The sequence below is a fragment of the Pelmatolapia mariae genome, linkage group LG16_19 (genome assembly GCF_036321145.2).
Source record: "Pelmatolapia mariae isolate MD_Pm_ZW linkage group LG16_19, Pm_UMD_F_2, whole genome shotgun sequence".
Taxonomy (NCBI): domain Eukaryota; kingdom Metazoa; phylum Chordata; class Actinopteri; order Cichliformes; family Cichlidae; genus Pelmatolapia; species Pelmatolapia mariae.
The window spans coordinates 58,995,438-59,020,816 of record NC_086241.1 but is presented as its reverse complement, the minus strand read 5'-3'; the positions used below and the strand labels follow the sequence as shown (position 1 = coordinate 59,020,816).

The 25,379-nt window shown below is 40.6% G+C and overlaps 3 protein-coding genes across 3 annotated transcripts in view; 2 read left to right on the top strand and 1 right to left on the bottom strand.

The window, feature by feature from the left end:
- Window positions 1–5,997: 5,997 nt before the first annotated feature.
- Window positions 5,998–8,156, top strand: LOC134646160 (uncharacterized). Its single transcript, XM_063499903.1, has 2 exons — window positions 5,998–6,483; window positions 7,428–8,156. The coding sequence occupies exons 1-2, from the start codon at window positions 6,285–6,287 to the stop codon at window positions 8,030–8,032; spliced, it is 804 nt and encodes a 267-aa protein (XP_063355973.1). The 5' UTR covers window positions 5,998–6,284; the 3' UTR covers window positions 8,033–8,156.
- A 2,053-nt stretch (window positions 8,157–10,209) lies between these two features.
- Window positions 10,210–15,612, bottom strand: slc35g2a (solute carrier family 35 member G2a). Its single transcript, XM_063498230.1, has 2 exons — window positions 15,334–15,612; window positions 10,210–11,881 (listed from the first exon to the last, which is right to left on the bottom strand). Exon 2 carries the CDS (start codon window positions 11,857–11,859, stop codon window positions 10,498–10,500), a length of 1,362 nt encoding a protein of 453 aa, XP_063354300.1. The 5' UTR covers window positions 11,860–11,881; window positions 15,334–15,612; the 3' UTR covers window positions 10,210–10,497.
- Window positions 15,613–23,021: 7,409 nt separating this feature from the next.
- The window catches only part of stag1a (STAG1 cohesin complex component a), a 38,743-nt gene continuing 36,385 nt past the window's right edge, over window positions 23,022–25,379 (top strand). The window contains 1 exon segment of the mRNA XM_063497823.1: window positions 23,022–23,172. The gene's annotated coding sequence lies outside the window, so the exon portion shown is untranslated.

Here is a 25,379-nt window from a genome sequence, read left to right as displayed (position 1 = left end):
CCCTTAAAAATACAAATGTCCCCAGTGTCTGTAAGAGCCCTCCTTATCTACATTCACCATGAGTTTGATTGAGAGACCAAGCAGAGAAAAATAATGAAGGTGGACTGATGTTTATTAGAAGATGTACTGATATTCAAAGCATCATGTCATCTGTGCAATAAGAAAATCTAAGTGGACTGAGCTCATAACCTGGAACCACTCACCCAAGTACAGTAAGGTTCTCTAATTACTTTGATATTTTTATCTATCTATCTTAGCCATAACTATCTTAGCTATAAAGAAGATTCTTAGATAACCTATACATTTAAAAAAAAAAAAACTTTAAAAAAATTCTAATGAAACCCCGTCTACCTTGTTTTACATTTAGATAACTACACCTTTATGTGAACTACAAAACATGACATATTGTATAGCCATTATTTATCTAAAAAAAAAAAAAAAAAAAGCCAAAATGCAGAAGCAGTGTGTGGAGAAACTAAGTACAGCCTTACAGCTTACATAGCAATTAAGACCGTAAACAGCAGCCAGGTGCTGTTAATAAAATGCACTTGATTATTGATCATTAGCTGCTCTAGAAAAGCAGACGTTTTGGCAGCTTGCATGTCTGAAACATTAAGGTCTGTGTCAACACAGTGCCCTGAGGAAAGACATGAGCAGTGATCTTAGACATTTTTTACCCGTTATTCTGGAAGAGTTATTTGAAGTCCATCATTCTATAGTAACAAAGATTATTCACAAGTGGAAAACATTCAACACAATTGCCAACATTCCTAGGAGTGGACCTCAAAGCAAATTCACCCTGAAGCCAGACCATGTAATGCTCAAAGAAATTTAAAAAAATGAAATAAGAGTGACATCTCAGACTCTACTGGCCTCGGGTAGCATGTTAAATATTAAAGTTCATGACAGCACAATTAGATAAAGACCGAACAAGGATGGCTTTTTTTCTTTCTTTTTTTTGGATGGGCTGTCAAGAGAAAACCTCTTCTCTTTTTAAAAAGAAGCAGCAGAACATCTGAAGTCTCCAAAGTTGCATCTGTAAAAACACAAGACTTCTGTAACAATGTTCTTTGGACAGACAGGACCAAAGAGGTCATAATGTACAAAAGCAAACACAGCACATACAAATGCTCTATCATGGTAGTGCAGGAAGGAATGCTGAGCGTGCTTTCTTTTTCATACAATGCTTCTGTATTTTGGCTTAGTAAATATTGACATGGTGTAATATGTCGTTTATTTTTGTTCATGCAAGATTGTATTTACCTTATTTTAAAACCTGCTAAGGACCAGATATTTTTTTATTATGTCCTGATATGTAAACCCTTGGGTCTAGTTTATTTTTAGCATCACTGTATATCTAATCCTTAAATCATGCAGTGATGACTAATGCAATCATTTTAAATGATTAGACATTATTATAAGTCTGCTATATGATTTCAAGGACTCTACTGTTTTATGGCATGCTCTATTTTAATAATAGCGCCATATTTACATGTTTTCCTTCCCTCCCTGTCCCACATATTGGTAACAAAAAGCGTATACACCCAATAATAACACTCAGTTCTCATAAAATGGTCTGTGTCATTTTGCACTGTTACCATGTGGTTTGCACAACAGTGAAGTCCTGTTGCTGTTTTACATTGCCTGTTTAATGTAAGCTTAGCTGACAACACCCATTGTCCCATTTTCCCTAGCCCCCCTGTTTTATCAGAACAAGCCAAATCACAGGATCTGTTTTCTTCTAATTTCCCGGCTCTGAAAATTAGAGTGAGAAAAGCAAAAAAAATGGAGAAAAATGTTTTTGAAATCTAACTCATCACCATCTCTCTCTCACTCTCTCCCTTCCTTTCCATCTTTTCCCACATCTCTGTATTTTTTTGTCTTCCCTTCATCTCTCATCACCCCCCCTCCCCCGTTGCCAGCTGGGAGTGTTTTACATGACAGCTAAACTGTCAGTGTGGTACGCATGTTGGGGTGGTAAACAGCATCTGGCAGTTGCTGATAAATGTAACTCCTTTCTGATGAGTCATGTGATGGCTTACATGGAAAGATGACCTATAAAGAGGAAAAAAGAAGTGGAAATCCTTCAGACAGGATCGAAGAGGGAAGATGAAAATAGTGAAACTATCGGTTTCATAAAGCTCAGTTGTTAGTTCTAACATGTAACTCTGTAGGGAGGTTATTCAGTTCTGTTTTACAGAAATGGGCCAAGGAATTGCATACGCTTCCACAAACATTTTTGCCGCAATGAGGAAAGACAAACCTGACCTTCTGTACGTTTCCTCGCCCACGACTCAAAGTCTTTCATCTTTTTCTAAATCTTCAATCCATCTTTTCCTGCAGGTTCTCTGTTTTCCTGAGATAAATCTGCCAGCTTCACAGTTGTTGCTCCCACTGCTACAATTATAGCCGTCCAGACAGAGACTATCAGGAATAGAGACCGGCAGACGTGCTGACATGTGCAGTAAAGTGGTCACTCTGGAGGTCTGCAGGGAGAAGAGTCAGGGTTTTTCCTTTGACCTTGACCTGTCCTACTTCTGCTGTTTAGCCACAACACCTGTTGATCAGAGACCTGAACATACAGCTGGTTTTTACTAAGAATGCAATAATTCTGTTTCACAAGCATATAATGTAATCCAGACCATTCAGTGTTGCAACTTTTCCACGTTAAGACGTCTGATGGTTGTGCAAACTGTACATGGGGACTCAGTCTATCCATAAAAAAGGTACGTTTTACTAAAACACACAGAGAAGCAAGTTTCTAGGAATGCCTTCTTCCACTTGCACAAGGTCCCTGGGGGGGTTAACTCATTTAACTGGTGAGGCACTGAAAAAGGTTAGTCTCTGTGGAGCCTTGGTAGCTAAAATGACCTAAGGTGTTTTGTCCTACAGCCTAGCTGCTTTTGTATAGTGCAGCGACATGTTGTATATCCTTATCTGGACAGTTGTTATTGTGAGATTAAAATTTAATACATATATTTATGTATTCCTTGTTAATAAGATGTCCTTATAGGTCCCTGATGAGCTCCAAAATGCTGCAATGTTGGAATACTGACCAATCGCAAAAGAGATCATGTTTGCCCAATAGTAGTGTCTCTTCACCAGCTGCCTGAAAATCAAAATAGAATTTGCAATTTGTGGCCGTACATACAAAACTCTTATTGACAAAACTCTGTATTTCAGAGACATCATAGTACAGGGTGGGCCATTTATATGGATACACCGTAATAACATGGGAATGGTTGGTGATATTAAAGTCCTGTTTGTGGCACATTAGTAATTGTGAGGGGGCAAACTCCTCAAGATGGGTGGTGACCATGGTAGCCATTTAGAAGTCGGCCATCTTGGATACAACTTTTGTTTTTTCAATAGAAAGAGGGCCATGTGACACATCAAACTTATTGGTAATGTCACAAGAAAAACAATGGTGTGCTTAGTTTCAACGTAACTTTATTGTTTCATGAGTTATTTACAAGTTTCTGACCACTTATAAAATGTGTTCAATGTGCTGCCCATTGTGTTGGATTGTCAATGCAACCCTCTTCTCCCACTCTTCACACACTGATAGCAACACCACAGGAGAAATGCCAGCACAGGCATCCAGTATCCGTAGTTTCAGGTGCTGCACATCTCGTATCTTCACACTATAGACAATTGCCTTCAGATGACCTCAAAGATAAAAGTCTAAGGGGGTCAGATCGGGAGACCTTGGGGGCCATTCAACTGGCCCACGACGACCAATCCACTTTCCAGGAAACTGTTCATCTAGGAATGCTCCGACCTGGCACCCATAATGTGGCGGTGCACCATCTTGCTGGAAAAACTCAGGGAACGTGCCAGCTTCAGTGCATAAAGAGGGAAACACATCATCATGTAGCAATTTCAAATATCCAGTGACCTTGAGGTCATTGATGAAGAATGGACCCACTATCGTTGTACCCCATATACCACACCAAACCATCACTTTTGTTGGTCCAACAGTCTTGGAGAGATCCATCCAATGTGGGTTAGTGTCAGACCAATAGCGGTGGTTTTGTTTGTTAAGTTCACCATTCACATAAAAGTTTGCCTCATCACTGAACAAAATCTTCTGCGTGAACTGAGGGTCCTGTTCCAATTTTAGTTTTGCCCATTCTGCAAATTCTGTGCGCCGATCTGGGTCATCCTCGTTGAGATGCTGCAGTAGCTGGAGTTCGTAAGGGTGCCATTTGTGAGTAGCTAATATCCGCCGAAGGGATGTTCGACTAATGCCACTCTCCAGTGACATGCGGCGAGTGCTACGCTGTGGGCTCTTGCTGAATGAAGCTAGGACAGCCACTGATGTTTCTTCATTAGTGACAGTTTTCTTGCGTCCACATTTTGGCAAATCCAACACTGAACCAGTTTCACGAAACTTAGCAAGCAGTTTGCTAACTGTAGCATGGGAGATGGGTGGTCTCGTAGGGTGTCTTGCATTGAAATCTGCTGCAATGACCCGGTTACTGCGTTCACCAGATATCAACACAATTTCGATCAACTCCTCACGTGTTAACCTCTTTGACATGTCAATGGCTGTGAACACAGAGAAACTTGTAAATAACTCATGAATGAATAAAGTTACGTTGAAACCAAGCACACCATTGTTTTTCTTGTGACATTACCAATAAGTTTGATGTGTCACATGGCCCTCTTCCTATTGAAAAAACAAAAGTTGTATCCAAGATGGTCGACTTCTAAATGGCCACCATGGTCACCACCCATCTTGAGGAGTTTTCCCCCTCACATATACTAATGTGCCACAAACAGGACTTTAATATCACCAACCATTCCCATTTTATTACGGTGTGTCCATATAAATGGCCCACCCTGTACATTACCCTGTTCTATGAACCTGTTAAAGCACCAAAGGCAATAAGGGAGGCAGAATCCTCTTCAGTGAAATCGGTTTTCAATCTGTGTTCAGAAGATAGCTATTCGAGGTAATTTAAGATTAGAACTTTAGGCTTATCTTAGTTGACCCTGAATTCCCCCTTAGTTGTGCTGCTATAGAGGTTCAGGCATCTGGATACCTGCACTGAGCACCTTCCCTCTGCTCTGCTTTGCATTTATGTCTCACTACTGCACACTTTCATCTCTATGCCTTCTCTCTGATTTTACCTGATATTTACCATGCTGTGTTTACTACATTTAAGCCATTTCAATTTTGTTTTGCTAGTTTAGAAATATTTAAAAATATTATGCATTGTTGTGTATTATACTATTTCTTAATATTTTTATTTCAATTTATATTTGATTTTATTTTTTATAATTGATTTTATTGTATTTATTTTGACTTCAGATGAGTTTTTCCTTATTAGGTAGTTATGTCATATATACACATATGGCATTCTACTTCTACTTAACTTGTTATATTTTTGTTGTAAATATAACAATATGACAGCTCCCTAACTCTGGGAGATATAAAATATATCTTCTGCTGAGGCAGATAACTCACCTCTCTGATTTCTGCTTCATTGTTGTCGCTGGGAGTTTGCTCAGTGAGGACCACTGAAGGTCTTTATATAATATGAGCTAAAGTCATGGTGCTACACATATAAAAGTGAATTGAATTAGAAGAGCATACAAATATCTCTTCAAATCAATTTAAATATGGCCGTGATGATGTAATGTTGTTGTTATTGAATAAGAATTTGAAGGCTATGCATTTATCTGGCAATAATTACACTGAACCTGGACATTTATACACTTAGATATTTTATTATACTACTGGTCTGTTATATAGAAAACAAATATGGAAGATATCAGTAAAGATATCTTCCGTATCAGACTTTGATTAAACAAATAATATGATATAATAATAATATAATAAATGATAAACTGAGTTGGGAGACAAATTTTAAAATGACACAACTTCTGCCAAATGGCGTTTTTGGAGTTATGTTAAATGTCAAAGCTACTGCAACAGTGTAAATGTGTCATTACATCAGCAGACTGACTCAGAGTCTAGAGATGGCTTAACTTTAACAAACGTACATAGCCTGTCCTTCTCCATCGTGCATGCTTTTTGTCAGCCCATGTGAATTATGACATATTACCTCCGCTGGAGCATTACTCACTCATTCAACAGAACCAGCTCTGCCCCACCCCTCCCCAGCTTGGTCCCCCCCTTCTTCCTTCTCTCAGGGTTTATAACCCAGCAGCTCCAATAGTTGGCTAACTCAGAGGTGCTCTACATATAGTGAAGTAGGTGAATAAGAAAAGACAGAGCAGCTGGAGTGTGCAGGAGCAGGAAAACTTGCTGATAGATGATTCTGATGTTTTCAGATATATGCGCTGCAACCCAACAAATCTTAAGGAAAAACATGCATAAGAACTCCATCATGCATGTGTTTTGGATCTGCCTGGTGCTGTGTACGGGTCCATCATTGTGTATAAATGACATCGAGTATGAAAGAATCTATGAAGACAACTATGACAATGAGATCCCCCTGGACCAGCAGGAGGGTGAGTTTTATTTCTTTCTCTTTTTTTTCTCTTTTCTGCTCCCTGCTTGTTTGAACAGATTGATATTGTGATGAATTTCTCTTCAGTTTTACTACGCTTTACTAAACCGAGCTAATTAAAATTTTTACTGTTTAATTAAATTTTTAATAACACACTGATTTAGATATGTCTAAAGGTAAGCAGTTGTGTTTATTAAATTTGTTCTAGAGTATTTCTTGGTCCAGTTTACGATAATGCACCATATTTAAATATTTGATGTTGTAAAGTACATTTTTACTCGGATGATACCATCTTTGGCTTTCACAATTCTATCAGGTGAGCATCAGATTTCTGGTGAAACAGACTTACCAGTAACTGGAACACATACCTCATACCGTGAGCACAGAGCACAGGCAATAAGCAACCTCTGTGATTTGAGTCCATGTAAAGAATGCAAACTGGTAGCCTCAAATACCTACAGAAGGTGGACATTTCACAGTTTAAGCCCCCTCTGATGTTTATCAAGTCCCTTTTGCATCACTTTTCTTTGAGCGTCCAATCTCAAAGACTTAGTTGCTGTACCCCTAAATTAATGAGGTCCCCTGATGTCATTTTTAGATTGTAGCACGTGTATTTTATGTGTTCTTCATGACCTTTACATCTGTGTGTTGAATAACTTCCCAAAGCCGTTTTCATACTTCACAGTGTGTCCAAACTTAAACTGGCATCATATCTGTGAAATACATCCAACTCCAATTACTGCTGTATGTTTAGCAGAAGCTCAGTTTTAACACCTTCTTGCCTTCTTTCCTGGTGTACTGGTTTCACTGATAAAGTCCAGTCAAATTATGACAATAAAGTAAATCTCCTTTTTTGGGGGTTATATATGGCATGTATTAATTCTATGTAATCCTTAAATTGCCTATTGGAATGAATAATCAATGCATGTGTGTGGTTGTGTGCAGGTGTGTCTCCAACCACAACGTGCCAAACAGATTTCTCCCGCTGGGATAAACTTTTCATCGCTCTAGAGGACTCCCACATGAGACAAAACATGCTGCTGGAATCTGTGGAGCAGTGCTGCGGGGGAACGGCGTCTCTTAAGACCCAACTGGAGAAGCTGACGAAGGGGATGTGTCAGCAGTGTGCACCCAGCTTGGAAGCAGCTTGCAGGGTACATGCAGAGCAGGCAAGTCTTAGGTTGCGAAAGGGTTTGGTGGATCTCAGGGATGAGGAGGAAGAGAGGGAAAGAAGATTAAATGCAACCTTGCAGATGCTCCTACATAGTAGGCACCAGGATGATGCTTGGCTGAAGAGGCTAGAAGAAATCATTTCATCTGCATCTGCTGACAGCAGCATGAGAGACCAGCCAACACCAACACCTGACGGTTTGGGAATGAAGCTTTTCACATCTGGCCTGAAGGAGCAGGAAGTGACCTCGCCAGTGGACATAGTCACGGTGGAAAGTGCTCTGGCTGCCATAGCAACAGAGCTTCAGAGGATTCATAAGCAGCTGAACAAAGTGATAGAGCAGGTAGGCACGCTGGGAAAGGGCAGAGGAGACACATGAATTGCCCAAAGGAAAAATAAATAGTAAAAGCTTGACTGGAAAACTCCTATTGCAGATGATGATTTTGCACGTTGTTTGTATTTCTACCGCTCTGCCTTTTTATAAAGCCTCTGTTACACATGAGATAGTTTTTGTCTGGTGACAATGAGTTTCAATGTATCATAAATGTCATGGGTTTGCTATAATGAATAAAAATTAACTAAACAACTGAGTCAGCCTCGTGGAAAGGTTTCCTCCCTCCTCCCACACAGTGTCACTTAATTTTAAACTGTGTATTTATGTTCATGTCCATGCCCACTCTTTCATTAGTCTAGGTTACTACAAGTGCTTTATCTACAAGTGCCAAAGTTTGCACCACTTGCCTTGGTGTTTGTGTAGTTGTGGTGTGGTCTGCAAATACCCAAACCCACAAGAAGGTGTGTCAGTGGTTTGGGATTTTTATTTAATTCATAGCAGGTCTCTCCCACTCATTAACTGCTTTAAAAGTGTCTGAATAGAAAGAGGCCACGACTTACGATGCTCAGAGTGTTTATGATTTGTGAAACCCTGCCAGAAGTATTACACTGCCACCAGTGCCTCCTACAGCTTCGTATACACACGTGAATGCATGCTCATTATTAAAAACCACAAAGACTGACTGTTGTTATGGCTAGAGGGAGTTTCTGTATACTTTACAGTGTCTGTGTATCCGTTTTTGGTCTTAGATCCTATTTTCATTCATTTTTTTAATGTACTTGCACTTCTGTTTGGATGTTTTGTTAAGATGAAAGAGGAAATTAGGCAAAAGGTACATCAGTGCAAATTAAAGTCATACTAACCAAATACGTTTTATTATTAGCTAAATTTATATTTCATTTATAGTCAGTGTGGCTCAAAAGCACTCCTAGGCAATAACAGCAGCATTTAAATTTGTAGGTGATCATTGAGCTTGAAATCCACCATCCATCGATGGATCATTAGTAGGGCAAAACTAATTTGTTTCACAATCCTCTTAATATGATATTTGTATATAAAATCACAGTCAGTCAAGTAAAAATTAAAGCTAGCAATTAAATTTAGCAGAACATGAAGCACTTTGTTTTTATCTGGTATTTACTAGTGTAGAATTAAAAGGCAGAAGAAGAAGAAAGTAAACATACCTTAAGTTTGTCCTTTACAGAGTGCTTACTTACACTAAAGCACTGGGCAAAGTGCAGCAACAGAGTATTTTAATGAGGCCAACACACTGACATCACAGAAACATTTCACTAGTGAAACACTCACAGTCGCGGCATGAATGTCTTCAGATGCCTACTCCCGTTCTCAAGTGTTTGTGGGCATGAAAGCTTCTTTTTAAATCTACAGCTGCCTCGAGAACTAAATGCAGGATTGACTGTTTTTGGGGGGTGTTTCCTTGGATGACACAACTATCAAGATGGAGAGGAGTGTAGAAGTTATATCTCCTATCAATTCTTTTACACCTGTTTCACAGCGGTACCTGGCATACGCACAGAGACACGCTAGTCTGTTCAGTGTGGAGGCACCTGTTTTCATTAAAAGTCTCCATCTGTGCAATGTGTGATGGGGGGGTTTGGTGAATGGAAGTTTTATCGAGAGAAAAAGCAACAAAGAGGAAAGCAGGAGGTTAATGATGAGGAAAATAGTTGAGGAAAGACCCAGAAATGTAGTGATGGTGCTTATGTGTCATACAGATTGTTATTAGACATAATAACCGGTCCCCAACACACGAAACAGTGTTTTTATCAGCCAGCTGGCCAGACACGCCACAATAACCAACCACCATCAGCCCTGCTGGCTACCCTGGCTTCCTCTCATTCTGCTGCTTCCCTTTTATCTCTGCTTTGTCATCGGCCATCACCCCTCCACCGCCCACCCAGCCGCTCCTTATCTGTATGCCAATCCCATCATCTTCTCTCCCTCTGTCCCCATTTGTTTTCCTCTGATTGTGTGTCTTGCCCCTCTCCCTAGCCTCCAATCTTCCAGGGTTTTTTTTTCTGTTCTTTTCTCTAAATCTTGCTGGCAGCCAAGAGACAAATAGATGGCAGCAGTCCTTGGCCAAATCTCAGTTGGCAGCAAAAAGTGACTGACATCACATTGATTGTTAAATGTACTCAGTACACACACACACACACACACACACACACACACACACACACACACACACACACACACACACACACACACACACACACACACACACACACACACGTGGGGTGGGGGGAAATGAGGGTGATAGTGATTACAAGTGGCTACAGGAATGTGCTGTGTTCATCAGAGATTTTAATATCACATCACTTGGTCACTGTAACAGACAACACCATGTTGGCACTTTTCCAAAAGCAAAGAGGATGATACCAAAAAAAGCTTCAATAAACACTTAGAAGTCTCTCGTGTACACTGGAAACAATCTCATGAAGGAGCAAGTGAAGGATAAGAGTGACAGTGCTGCAAGGTGAGAGGAGTGTCTATTTGATGGGTGAGTCCAGAATCTCCTCATACTCCTCCCTCTGCCGACGCCCACCAACTCGAGAGGGGAGCAGCTTCATTGCTACCAGCCAACCGACACTCAGGATGACCATCACGCTCCCCACGACCTCTGGTGCAGTAGGAGCCAGTGGCAGTACAGCCAGATGCAGGAGCATGGCGATGGGTATCTCCAAGCTCTGAGAGGCGGAAACCAGAGCCGGGTGGAGTCGGGTGAGGGCGTGCGTCATTCCCAGGAAGGCTACGACCGAGCAGGCTGCGAGGCCCAAGACCAGCAACCAGGCTTCAACACTCATTGGCCAGGACCAACCCTCTTGTAGCAGGGCCAAAGAGGCTGGGGCAAGTAAGCAGCCTGTCCAGCTTACTGTGAACAAAGCAGTCCCAACTCCCACCCTCTCCTTCAGGGAACGATACCCAACCAACGCTAGTGCCATCCACAGCCCTGCAAGCGCTGAAAGAGACCATCCAAATGCACCCCTCCAGAACACAGCCGGATCAGTTGGCAAATCTGAATTGGTCTCATCTACTGCAGGAAGTAACACAAGCCCCAAGCCACACAGCCCTGCAGCTATGGTGATCCCATCAGCCAATCCCAGCCTCTCTTCTAAGAGCAGGAAGGCAAGGGTCGCTGATAGCGCTGTGGTCGCCAGGCGCCAGGTTGTTGTAGCATTTCCAGGAGAGACGAATGTTAAGGAAGAGTAGGCGCAACAAAGGGAGAGGGAGTAGGCGATGCCGTAACAGAGTAGACGTAGTCGATAGCCCTCTGGCCCAAAAGGGTTCTCCCCCCTGTGCAGTGGTACAGCCAGAGACAGGAGCTGTACAATGGACCGAACCAAGAGTAGAAACAGGGGGCCGAGGCTGAAGCGTTCGGAGGCCACTCGGGTCAGAACAATCAAGCTGCCATGTGCCAGCGCCGCACCGAGCAGGCCCACCCAGGTGAGTCGAGATGCAGACACAGAAGCCTCACCGAAACTGGCTAGCTGTTCCCCAACCCCTTTCCCAGACCCCTTTGCTGCTTTGGCACTACCCTCACTCCCTTCTCCTCCCACCACGGTTTGAAGTTTGTGGGCTGTATCTTTGTCATTGTGTCTTGAGCCAAAAAGAGTCAGGGGCCACTTCCTGCTCTCTGTCAGCTGTTTCTTGTCTGACGTCTCCTCCACGAATGAGCCAAAGTCCTCAAAAGATGGAGCATCGTCATAGCCATCATCCCCAGGTTGGGGAAAGTGTGTGTGTACTCCTGGCTGGGGGGCATAGGGTGTGTGGGTGGCATATTTGGCTGTAACAGTGTGAGGGTGGATCTTTACTCTCTTCTTAGAGCCACCCAAGAGGTGAGCGGACTCCATTTTGAAACTTTAGAGAAGACACCTGTAAGGAAAAACAAAACACTTTTAGCTCAGCACATAATATATAATTCACACACGCACAAATCCTCTCTCCTCTTTCCCCTCTCACAACATCCCGCTGTGGGATTCTGCTTGATATCTCATATATCTTTAATATCCGAGATAATAATAGCAGTGACTCACATCTTCCCATGTGCCTGCGTGTTTGGCAGGGAATGTACGTAAGCTCTACCCATGTGACCAATCATGACTTTATTGTTTTCTGTGTGGTGATACTTTGAATTATATAGAACAATTATGTCCTTCCAGCACTTCTTCATCCTCATGGATAGCTCGACCTTCGTGGGGGCTCGGAGAGTGTTATGGCAATGACAGTTACATAAGCAAGTGCTTCCTGCCTCATTTGTCTTCAGTCTTTCTCTCTCTAATGACTTTTGCCTCATTCTGTCGCTTCCCATTGTCCTCCCTCCCTCACTCTCGTTTGTCAATTTGTGAAAAATATTACGCTGGCATTTAAATAATGTTTATTTATTTCCTTGTTCATAACATCATTTAACCACCACTTCGCCACCTTTTTATTTCTCCCTCTCTCTTTAACTCTCTCTTCAGGCTACACATATTTTTTTAAGTATTCTTTTTTAGGGCTTTTTGGCATTTATTGTGTTAGGACAGTGGAGAGAAGACAGGACTGAGAAAAGAAAACAGGGGGCAGACATGCAGTAAATGCCCTCGGGGTGCATTTGAACCCAGGCCTGCCTGAGCGTTATGGCAAGCTCCACAGCCTCTTAAGTGTTGTGATTACTGTGGAACAATATTGCCATGCAAGTGCTATATGGTACAATCCAATGGATGTATTTCCAGTTGTAATAACAAGGAGCAGTCCACTGGTTTTTCTTGGAAGAGGGAGCACTTTCAAATTACATAATTTTTTTTCATGCAAAAGCATAGAGAGCATATGGCTCAGTTATTTCCCAAGAGATATGAGGCAATTGTCCCTAAGTAAGTTTACAGTAGTAAAATGACTCTTTATTTTGGTGTATTTTATGAATAAAGCATCAGACAAGTATTACTAAGTATTACTGTACCTGCTCATTCAGCCTCAACCAGCTCATCTAACAAAAATGACTTGTGAGCACTGTCGACACAGATTGTAGGAGAATCACATTTCACAAATGATATTTCCCTGCAAATTGCACATAAAATTGAAGTTGACGCACGACTCACAGGTTTCTACAGCATCTGATTGCTTGGATGTGAAATATTATCAAAACTCTGACTTAAACAGTTGTTTGTTTTGTTATTTTTTATGGCAAAAAAAATAAACAGTTTCTTTTAAAGAAATGAACTATATATGGACATATATATAATTATTTTTTAAAATGTGATTTATGAGCTTTATGATATTTAAATTTGTGCGTATCAAAAATGAAAATATTATTATTAGGTCGAAATCTATATGGATAAAACATCAGAAATAGTTGATTTGGATAAAATCTTCATTAAGTTAAATGTAATTTTATATCACTATATTACAATAATGATGTGTTGGAATAAAACAAAAAAGGCTATTTATTGATAAAAATTAACTTAAGATAATTGTGTTTGGTTTTTGGTTATTCTGGCAATTTCTCCCAAATCAAGCTGATTATAACCCTCTGACACTGGCACCAAACAGTCCTGCAGCAGATGACATAATTCCCCAGGAGATGTCAAGATGAAAACTACCATCGGGTAAACCACATGACAAAAAAATCTCTTCAGACCAACACAAACTACATTTCTGCATGACAAACGTCCTGAGCTCAGACTATAAAAAACAGCATTTCACTATTATTATAATTTCCTACTAGCAGACGGACTCAAAGCCAGTCGTTTTGGCAGCTCGCTGTTGTTTCTCTCATCATCAGTGGTGCAGTCATTTCAGTTTGGTAGTAACAGGGGGGATTTGTTAATTTGTGGTTATGTGCCCTTTGTGCACTCTCACTCTTCATGTATACAGATTATTCCACAGCACCTAACATGAATTGGTGTGTTTTAAAAACAGCTGGGGGGTTAAGTAAGGGCTGTTTTTTTTAGCTGTTTGTATCTCTCTGGTTAATAGCAATTGCCCATAAATAATTGAATATAAAGTGCTTTGCATATACCTTTTTTTTTAAAAGATGATCTTTGGAGCTTGTATAACATAAATAAACTATACTTTCGACAAGTCCCAGGAATAGGGCGATAATATAGACTGAAATGAATGATTTCATGATTTCCCTATGTACTTCACAGTTTGCTGAATCAGGCAAAAAGCCACATATGTAAAGTTGTTCTGCTGATATTTTAGAAGCTCTCTTATCATGTACTCTAACTGAAGGTTATCGGTAGCCTGATCAGCTCCTCTGTGAAAACACAACGAGCAAAAAGAGATCCGGATATATTCCTGTCTGCCTTTTCTCTTTTCAGTCAGTTAAATATACTCTGCTGGATGATGCAGCCACTGCAATGCTGCTGCTGCTCCCGCTGCTGCTACTCCCAAAACCTTGTTTTACACCTTACACAACCATTAAAGTGGTTCGCTGAAAGACCTGCAAAATCTGAGAAAGGAAGCAATTAAGCTTGCATTTCCAGAGAGAGAGAGAGAGCCCTTCTGATTCAGTCTGACGGAAAAGATAAATCGTGCACAGTCCTCTGTGTGCATCTTGTGTATTTCATTTGACATCATCATCTTCTAAGGGCTTAAAATCAATAGTATCTTTGAAACTGACTATTTATAGAACAATCACTTAATGGGTGGCACTCATATACTGTAACTAAACAGACTGGAAAGCATATGCAGCTGTCAAAGGTAATACAGTTAAAGTATGACTGATAGGCTGCTTAATATTATAGAGGAGGGAATAAATGGCTTTGTGTTATTTTCTTAAGGGTTCATGAATGCTGGACTCTCTGTAACCTATGCTTTTCTCAAGGTTAGGCTCATCGATGATGCGCCCCTGTGACGCCAGAAGGTTGAAAAAAAAAAAAACCCACGGGCGCGCACACACTCACACACACACACGTACACAGAGTCATAGCGAAAAACAGAGGGTTTGTGCTGCCGCATTTAAAGCCACTTAAACAATTCCTTTCACACTATGAAACACTATGTCCCTGCTTGTTCCGACATTATAAGCTGCTGTCAGCAGCTCCAGGGACGACTGCTCGATTCCTGGACCTGACACACGGAGAGATTTTGGCCTACATGCACCAAAAATCTCAGTCTACCTTACAATGACAGCCCGACCAGTGACCCACGGCCAATTCTTGAATGGGGAGAAGCGCGCGCTCGCTTACACACTCTGCGTGCGCTCGAGGATTGGCACAAGACAGCCGAATCGATGTCGACTTCCCAATTAGCGGTTTACTCTATTCCCGGTAATAATGGGCTATAATTAGTAACCACCAGGTGGGTTATGCGTATTTTAAAGCTTTAGAAAAACCTCGACTCACCTGCTTTCCCTCAAACCAGCTGACCACCAGGTTGAACTTCACTCTCGGGCAATCTCAGTCATTTACTGAGCACCTCCAACACTCCATCACCTCGTCTTGGCCATTTGTTCATCTGTTTCTTCCTCCCTCACCTCTCCTCTTCTTTCCCTTGCAGCAGACGGAATTTTCCGCAAGGGCACCTGCGGTCCCTTCACCTCACTCTGCAAGCGGAAAACGCGTGTTTTATAGCAACCTGCTGCCCTCCATCACTCTCTACACTGATACAGATGCTCCTCCTCGGCTTGTTCAAAGAGAGAGAGAGGGAAAGAGAGAAAGGTCTAATCATAACGTCTGAGCATGCGTGACATTCACCGTACATCTGATCATTCTGTTACCCGTGAGAGATAGAGACTGGCACGAAAATAAGTATTTCATCGAGCACAATTATTATGAAGTTGTGATTATGCTAATGATTGATTAATCGATTCATTTTTGTATTTCTGTGAACACTTTCAGTGTAGGTCTGCATATTGCATTGTTTCAGCCGTGCCCCTTGACTCCACTGAGGGAAAATACATGGTGTACAGTTTTATAGTGTGACAAGACTCTTTTGTGTTTGAAGCGAATAAAGAAAATGGTATCTAAGTTTGATGTGGAAACGTGGTCTGCAAATACTGCGGACATCCATCAACTTTCATTTGAATTTGAAGGACAACTCTGAGCTAAATGCATTAATTCAATTCATGTTATTTCAATTCTATTTATATAACCACAGCAACAGTTGCCTCAAGGCTATTTACATTGTAAGGTGAAGACCCTTCAATAATACAGAGAAATTATCATCAGCTTCACCCATCTTTTCTGGCTGGATGAGAGTTATTCCCCGGAGCTCCATTAAAGCCTTCACAGACAAGCCTAGACTTTTAGCATATTAATGGATTTTGGAATAATATGTCAACATTTATAGATGGGTGTCTGACCACATTTTTAAGGTCTTGTCACGCGTTTTAAAATTTAAAGTAATGATGATGGTAATGAAGAAAAAAAGATTAAAGAAGGTCAGGACAGTTTTCCTCCCCGCCTTTTTAATTCAAACGTTGCACAACCTCGCACATTTTCATCTTTCTGCAACTTGACAGTAATTGCTTTGACATTTTGCTGCAGAAACACGTGTGTGCTCTGTTTTCTTTTGAGCTATATTAACCTTTAGCAAATGTAGCTGATGTTGTATTGGATCTTTGTATTGTTTAAGAAAAAAGCCTCCAGCTGCTGTTTCGTTACACGCAAGGAGGATTGAGTTCTCCACTGGGACTCTAGGGTCAATATTAAGATCAAATACACTGTGTACCTCATCTCCATGTTCACTAATTGACCCAAATGTTTAGATTATGGACATGATGCAGCCCAAAATTGGTCTCTTTTCTACTTGCCTCATTTGTGTGCGAAGACTTAAGCACTAGTCTGTATGGTGCTATTGGATAGCTGTAAAAATCTGATAAACTGTGATGCAGATTATTCTCTACTATTCGCTGTTGCTGTAATTAGTCCTTCATTGCAAAGCTGAGATAGAGATTACCTTCTATTTGGATTCTTTTCTACCACTTGACGAGTAACAAGAAAGCAAAAACAATGCCATGAAGCTAAACGCTTCAGAGTTAATGATAGCAGATTCGATGTAGTTTGTTGCCACCAGCAACAGTAACCATATTACACAAATCATTTGATCCACAGTTATTCATATTCATATGATTACTTTTAGTTTTATTTATGCATAAGTGCAGACTCAAGGCCAGTTTTTGTTGCGATTCACTGAGTGTGTCGTGTATTTGATTGCACTGAAAGTTAAGGTTCAGTTTCACTGACGTGGATTTAATGTAAAAACTTTTTTTCACTGGACCTAATTATATTTGTCTTTTAGTTTAGCACCAGGTTTAGCCAATGTCTTGGAAACTGGCTGTAAGAGCTTTGATTTCTTTCTCCTCAAAGAATGTTTTTGTTTTTAATTTAATGCACCCGCCCATGTGAAAAGCCAATTACCAGCGCAATGCTTTGCCATGCAATAATTCATTTTTAAACATCATGTCTAGCTGGAACAAGCTGGACTGCACACAAAAATTTAGCTTAGTCTCACTGGCCCTGCTCACATTAAAAGTCATAAACAGCTCCATGAAAAATCTAATCATTCAGACTGCAAATTTGTAATGTTTATTCATTTAAAAAAACAGAAATTATGCCAAGATAGCTCATTAAAATGAAAATAACAAAGCCAAATTGAGCCGTGGTTCTAAAAGTTAATTTTCTTTTACTGTTTTTTAAATTTTGAAATGTCCCTGTAACTGTTTTTATAGTGACCTCTTTCCTACTTTCTTTCTTTCTTTGACCCTCCCTTTCTTCTCACTCCTCTATGCATCTGGTTTAGGCTGTTTCACTGAGGATGAGGAGGACTATCTTGTGTTTCCATGGTTACAGTGAATAAGAGTGGATCGGATGCAGCTATTTGGGGCACTGTTTGAATCCAAAGGACTGCAGGTTTTGGGAAAATGTTCATGATATCCAGAGTCAAAGACCTGCCCTCCAGGGAGGAGTTGGTGACTTGCTGTGATGAGAATATGCTAAGAGAAGAAGAGCTGAGCTGACAGCAGGGAGAGCATAATGGGTGAGGGGTGAGGGGTAGCTGGGTTTGGTGGGAGCAGTGAAGCAGAGAGAAAAAGGTGGGGATGATAGAAGGATGGAAAGTACAGGAAAGGATATATATATATATATATATATATATATATATATATATATATATATATATATATATATATATATATATATATATATATATTAGAATTGATACACATGTGAGAGGCAGATTCAAGGAGCTCTGCACTGTCTGTCTCTCTTGCTCCATCTCTGGACAAGAAAAAATTAATTATAGAGTACAGGGAAGGAGTGGCAGCAGAGGAGGGAAAGCTGACTTTGAGTGCACTAAACTTGGGTTTTGCATTCTGGAAGCAGTCTGTCTGTTGCTTCCTTCTATGTATTTTCCTGTGAGAGTGTCTTTTTTCTCAGTCTCCCTTTTGAACACATATTCTCTCCCTCTGCTTCTTCATTAGGCTCATACGCGCTCTCACACACACATTTGCACATTATGCCACATGTCTGCCAGTTTCACAGTTTGATTCTCAGTCAGTTATTCCCCTTGGTTATTCCACAGACATTACAGTTCCACTTTGTAACAGTTTAATCCACAACTCGCATCCACAGTAAACAAACAAAAAATACTTCAGCATTAATCCTTCTTCCTCTTTCTCTGTAGACTAGGGCTCTTTTTTAGCCTTGGCTGTTAATCGGCATGCCATTATTCAAAGCTAGGTTTCTTCGATGTTTGACTGCTTCTTATTAAACCCTGGGCTAATAAGTGAAGCACATCACCAGACAGGACACATTCATCAGCAGACCCCCAGTGTAGAGAGGACAAATGGGATAATTAAAAAGAAAAATGGAAAAAAAGAAGAAGCTTCAACTGAGATTCAGATGGGGATAAGATGCAAGAAACTGGGAGCCTGGGCTGTTGGTGTATGAAACACAGGCTGCAGCAAAAAACCTTGGCTGTGTCCACTACCATCTGTGTGTGTGTTCCAGCGAGGGAGGTGAATGTGACGGACGATGGCGGCCTGATTCACAAGCGCTGTTGTGATAGACTCAAATGTTTGCTTTTTTTACTCAGCAAATATAGCACTCAGCCTCTCATACATTTTGTATTACCACAGTGGCGATAGAAAGAAAAGAGTAAGGGAGGGTGGGGATGACATGAACATGATGAGGTAAGGGGCAAAGGATGAGAGGCGTTTGGAGAGTCTGGAAATGGATGTCAGAGAGGCAGTGAGTTAAATAAAATAGCTTCAGGAGTGAGAACGCTACAAGCAAGGTCAGAGGAAATTAAAAATAGGACAGGCGTACAGGCAAAGAACAGCCATGTAAAGCTTTTCTGTTAGTCAACAGCCCTAGAGATGAGATGAGACAGAGCAAAGAGTAAAAAAACATCCTTCTTGCATAACTCTCAATACGTCAAATGATTATGTCTCGGTCTAAAAAAGATTCACCCTTGAAGCTCTCGAATTTCCAAACAGATAGAGATGCTTGTCACTGCTATTGAATACTGGTGTCATAACCTGAGATTACCTTGACAGTCTAAAAGGGTTTTCTCAACCGATGCTGCACCACACAGCCTCTGTTTCCATGGTTACAGCCCCAGAAAAAGTTTATAGATTATGACGGATGCTGTTGTCAGGTGTGTTATGAGTGTGCATCCATGTTGTGTGCGCGTATAGATACCAGTTTCCCATCGAATCCCAAACTTTGGGAAATTGGGGCACTAACAAGGATCAGCCATAGACGTCCGTTGGTTATGTAACACAACACTGCACCGTGCATACAAAGGTTTTTCTCAATGACACAGTTTCAGAAGCTTAAATATGGCAAAGATTTGAACTGGAATAACCCTGGCAAACGTCTGCACAATATGTTGAGATTTCTAATGTTGAGGATTTGGGCGGCCCAGAGGAGGAAAAAAAACTTGAAAAGCCAACGAAAAGAAATGCAATACGGTGCAACACCCTTCTCATACAGATATAATGTGAGTTTTTTCTGGAAAAAAAAGAGGAAGAAAAGAGAAAACGCTCAATACTCGGGGCAAATCAGCCAGACAGTATCTCATTCGTGGTGTTATAGTGTGTTTATATGTGTGTGTTTGCTGCCCGGCCTAAGAGAATGCAGGAAAAAAACATAAGTAAGACATTGAATATCAAATAATTATATTTTGAATGTGGAAGACTGTCATTCATCACTTCCTGTGTTCATTCACATTGAGCCAGTGCTGAGAAAAATAAGCAGGTCAAAAGGCAATGATGGTCCTGAAACCTCCTAAAATTAAGCACACATCAGTTGAAACAATTGTACTGATCATATGTAGATTATATGCAAACTTAAAATAACAATACAGTGAGAACATAAATTTGTTTTCTTTGTGGGCATCCACTGAAAATCTGAAGTTATCAAAAATATGACATAGTATACTGCTTAGCATCTCAGAAGCAACTGAAGGAAATCTGGATGATGACTGCCCCTGATCTGAGAGTCTGAGCCTTTGTAAGCAAAGAGTCATACACAGCAATAGTGAATATTGTACTTGTGACCTTTGATTGGTGTTTAATGCATGCTTGGGGTTATTAGATATACTTTCTTGCATTTTTTCTCAAAATATGTGCACATAATTCAACATCTATACATTTATGAGTTTTATTTAGAAAAATCTGAAAAGCTCTAGTTTTATTATTTGCATTGGCCTTTATCTTTGTACTCATTGTACCCCAGAGCAGCTTTATGATTGCATTGGCCTTTATCGTTGTACACACTGCACCCATGAAATTCCTCAAATTAAAGAATAATAACAATAACTATGATGGTATGTTTGTGTGGGTGTGCTTGTGTTCTTTATCTGTCTTTAGGAGCAAAGTTTTGGAGTGGAGAGTTTTTGGAAAAATAAACATCTTTTAGCTTCTTCCTCACTTTTCACACTCCTTCAGTTGTTAGAATTAGCTTCTATCCATCGATTGCACAAAAGATGGCATATACCCTGGAGAGGTTGCCAGTCTATCATAAGGCTAACAATAGCTTTATAAAGGCTGGTGCTTGTTTATCCTGATACACACGAGTGTTCAAAGGTATTGTCTAATCTTCCCAACCATACCTAATTTGTGTATTCATTCCTATCATAAAAAGTAATGTAAAAACAATCAGTGACAGATCTGTCGAAAACCATAAAGCCTGTGATGAAAACAGACATAATTTATTACAAAAAATAAATACGTGAATAAGCAAGACTGAAAAAACAGTGAGCTTGATTTAGAGAGAACAAGGTAGATGCAGTTATTTTGCCTGAAAGCAGTTAAGTGAAAAATTAAAGTCATGCGCCTTACCATCACCATTTTCATTTGGGTCAGCCTATAACTGATTTAGGTTATTTTTTTAAATAAATACACAAAGAAAATGGTATTAAATTTATGTGTGGTTACATGAAAATGGAACTGATTTAAATTTGGATGCCTAGAATGAAAAAAATATATAAATGCATTAAAACATAGAGCGAATACGGGATATAAATGTAGCAATCTGTTGCACAAAATCTACAGAACGCTCTTTTTTTAGTCTGTTTGTTGAGTTTGCTGAGCCACATATGCAGAGCTTTCTTGCATTACCTGCTGGCCAGGGTTAGATTGTAGGCCTCTGATGATAAGAAGCTCCATAAAAAAAGTGCTGAAGCAATTCTGAAAGAAAGACACCCTTCCCAATGCATCCCAAGTGTTGTTAAGGTCTGAAAGAAAGACTGTGGCTTTTTGGGTTGGTTAAGGTTAGGGAATGTATTATGTCAGTGAATGAGCCACACAATCACGAGTGTGTGTATGTGTTTGTATTTGTGTGTCAAATAGCCCTGAGGGGAGGATCTTGCTACAGCTTTTATGGGCAAGATGTGGCGTTGCTATGGCAAACAGTGCATCCGTCAAATGAATAACCAGTTGGTCTGTTTGTGCGTGTGCTCTTGCGTCTATCTGTGCATTTGCAGACGCATCACTGCCCTATCTTAAAAGATGTAATACAGGTTAAGCAGCCTTTCTTTTTGATTTATGCACTCACTCTCTAACTCTCACACACATGCAGTATGCACTGCTGGTGTTTGATATCCACTTAAAGACACTGATGTGGGAATAATATAATTAACTGAAGTAATTTCTTTTTCTGTCTGTGTGTCTCTATCACCCTCCCTTTATGGCAATATCACGCCATGTTGAGCTGGAGTGAGTAATGTGAGTACATCCAGACTGTAATTGGGTTTATGCACATCCAATTTCAGCCCAAGGACCTGCTGTAGGAGTTCGGCCATGTGCACATGCACACTCTTATTTTTGTCCCTCTCCATCTAGGGTGTGAGTCTGAAAAGCATAAAAAAATCTACAGGCCAAAGGTCATTAATGTAGAAGATTTATGCATGTGTGGCCTTGTCACACCTTGTCAACTTTAGAAACTAAGAAGTATCTTAGTCCCTTATCTATAGAGAATACACCCTAAAGTTTATCAGAGATGCATTGATTAATTAATTTGTCAAATATTTCCTTTTATTCCTTGTCTCATGAGATAATACATGAAATTTCTTTGGGTTTTGGACTGCTTGTCAGCCAAAAAAAGGATAGAAAAAAGGCTACTCTGGGCTCTGAAGAAAAATGCCTGTGTCACCCACTTTTACTTAGGTGTACTGAATAACTCATATTTATTAAAAATAATTATAAGGAAGAAAGGAACTACATAAGGATTTTGTGATGTAGCCTATTTAAACACAGAATGGTGTAATGTATAGCTTTAATATTCCAGATGACAACCAGTAAGTGCTTGTAGTTTTTGGCCGTGGGAATTTTAAATGGCTTCTAATATGCAATTTTCGCCAGACAAGCCCTTCAAAGTAGTAACTCAACTGGGAAAGAAGCGGGGAGTCTCGCTGCGCCTGTGCGCGTCCCCGTCAGCGATGTGTTGGCGGGGTCTTGGGTCCCTCCCTTCTCCCCGCTCGCCCCCGGAGGCTCGTGTCCGCCGCAACTTGGTGTGTCCGCCAGGGGGCAGCTGTGTCTCGGTCTGAGGCTGCGCCGCTCCCGCTGCATCACAGAGAGGAAAATACCACCAGATGGCGGTTTAGGATTGCTGCTCTTCTCTCAAGGCGCGGTTCCGCTCGCACGGCCAACTTTCAATATTAAAATACGCACAATATTAAAACGAAAATCGATTTTTTAGTTCGGAAGGTGATAATCGATTTGGCGATGGTCGTTAAAGGTGAGTGTCTTGTGTTTTTGTCGTGTTTTGTGCGGTGGGAAGTGAGACGGAACACAGATTAAAGATGGTGGACACAGACAGGGAACACTGGTTGGTTGGGGGATGGGCGCTAGCGGCTAACGGAGGTGAATGTGCTTTCTCTCTCTTCCTCACTTACATTGTAGCCTAGCGGAGCCGTTAGCTTGCGAGCTAGCCCCAAAAATTTTCGGCAAGACAACTTGATGGAAGGGCAAGTGTGTGCCGCAGCACCGGCCTGTTTTGCCACCGATTTCCACCCGGCGGAGGAGTTTGGCTTGTCAACAAATAAAGAGCCATGCGGTGTGACGTGTTTTCATGGTCTTTGCAAGACAGGATTCAGAGCATCACCTTCTCTCATTTGCAGAGCCGTATTATGATTGTACAGTATTGCCCTCCTGCCGTGCGCTGCTTTCTTTGCTTTGGTTTGTCACCAGCTCAAACGCTACTTGCCACGTTGTTGTTGACATTGTTGTTATCAACCAATTGGCAGTTTTGCCTTTTGCATACGCACAAGATACACAACGTGAGATATCCCAGTTTCTACTTTTTTCTTTTTCTTTCCCACCCCCTTGTGTCAACATCAGCATGCCTTCAAGTTCCTGGGAGTCGTGGTGACTTTCCAAGCAGCAAAATAAACATGTTGCTTTATTAGTCAGTGACAGCACGTGAATGCTTTTCAGTGCGAACCTGCAGGACGGACTCCTGCATGTTTTACATGATTATTATGGCGCTTCTTCCCCCCTTTCCTGCCCCCTTCTGTGCGGGAAGCAGGCAACATTGAGCGGGGAAACATGAGTCACATAAGGGGGGGATGGGCTCCACCAGCTACCCCTACAGGTTTAAACAGGCTTCGGTCCTAGCTTCCCTCCAACACTGACCCCTGTGCAGCTCACCCAGTGCAGTCTAGTTAGGAGATCGGCTATAGTGGGTCAGAGTGCCTGCTGGCAGTTTGCATGAATCTCAGATTGTTGCATAACTGCTTTGTTTACAGTCAACCATGTGATTTCTCATGCAGGCTGTGTTGGTTTGCTATCTGCAGCCTGCTTGCCTTCCATTATCACTCCGTTTTAATTCCACACTGCAGAAATATACACTACGAACAAATTAAACATGATGGGACCTGGAAAGGGTTTTAGCTCTTAGGCTCTTGACTCATTTTTCACAATAAACGAATTTTAAAAGTATAACATGGTCTGTTGTCATCTGCAGATGTTAGGCCAGTTTTATGTATTTGGCTAAAATCCAAGCACATTCTGGATAGACATTTTGATAGCAAAACGCCATAATATTTTCTATATATGTATATTTCATAAAATATTCGTGCATATTGTGCTGTATAGTTATAATAATCAGTCGCTAAAATATTTTATAAATCTTAGACTAACCAACAAGTGAGCACCTGGGAGATTGAGTATATCATAGCATTAACGCAAAAATATTTCTGTAAGTGCTTCTTCCATTGATTTGAATCATTGTTAATCTGCTATGTTTGGAGAGTTAACCTTCAAGCAGTCTTACAAATATTATTAGATTGATATTAAACTAGATTTTTTTTTGTGGCGGTGGGTGTTCTTTATCATTTTCATGCTGCTGCCAGACAAGTGGAATAGGGAAACTACCACTTCTGTAAAAATGTATTTAGGCGATTTATACAAATGTACTGCTTGAAATTTTGTGTGGAAATGCAGCTGGCGGCTGCATTTATTTGACTCTGCTATGACTATGTCTGCCTGACTGAGAATCTGAAAATCTGTCCCAGCTCTGTTTGTGAAATCCTGAGTACATTCCCATGAAATGTCCTCACAAATTACCCCTTGATTACATTATTAGGATGCAGTTTTGTGGTAATGTACATTGGAAGCAATTTTCTTTTAGTGAAATGCACATACCAGGGTTTTTCCTGTTTAAGAATGGTCCATTGGGGTGTTATTTTGTGTTTAAGCAGAATTGGTCAGGACAGTTTTGGGTTTTTTGTTGTTGTTGTTTTTAATGAATGTGCGATACCTTACCTAACATAAGTTGAATGATTTTTCGTGTAATTTCTGGCTATTTAATAAACAAAACTGTCTTTTATCATTAAAAAAATGAACTTAAAAATGGTTACACATATTTACACACAGTCACACTTCCCTGTAAGGCATCACAGACAAAACATGTTTCAGTGGTATTTTTGCACTACAGAGTTTGTT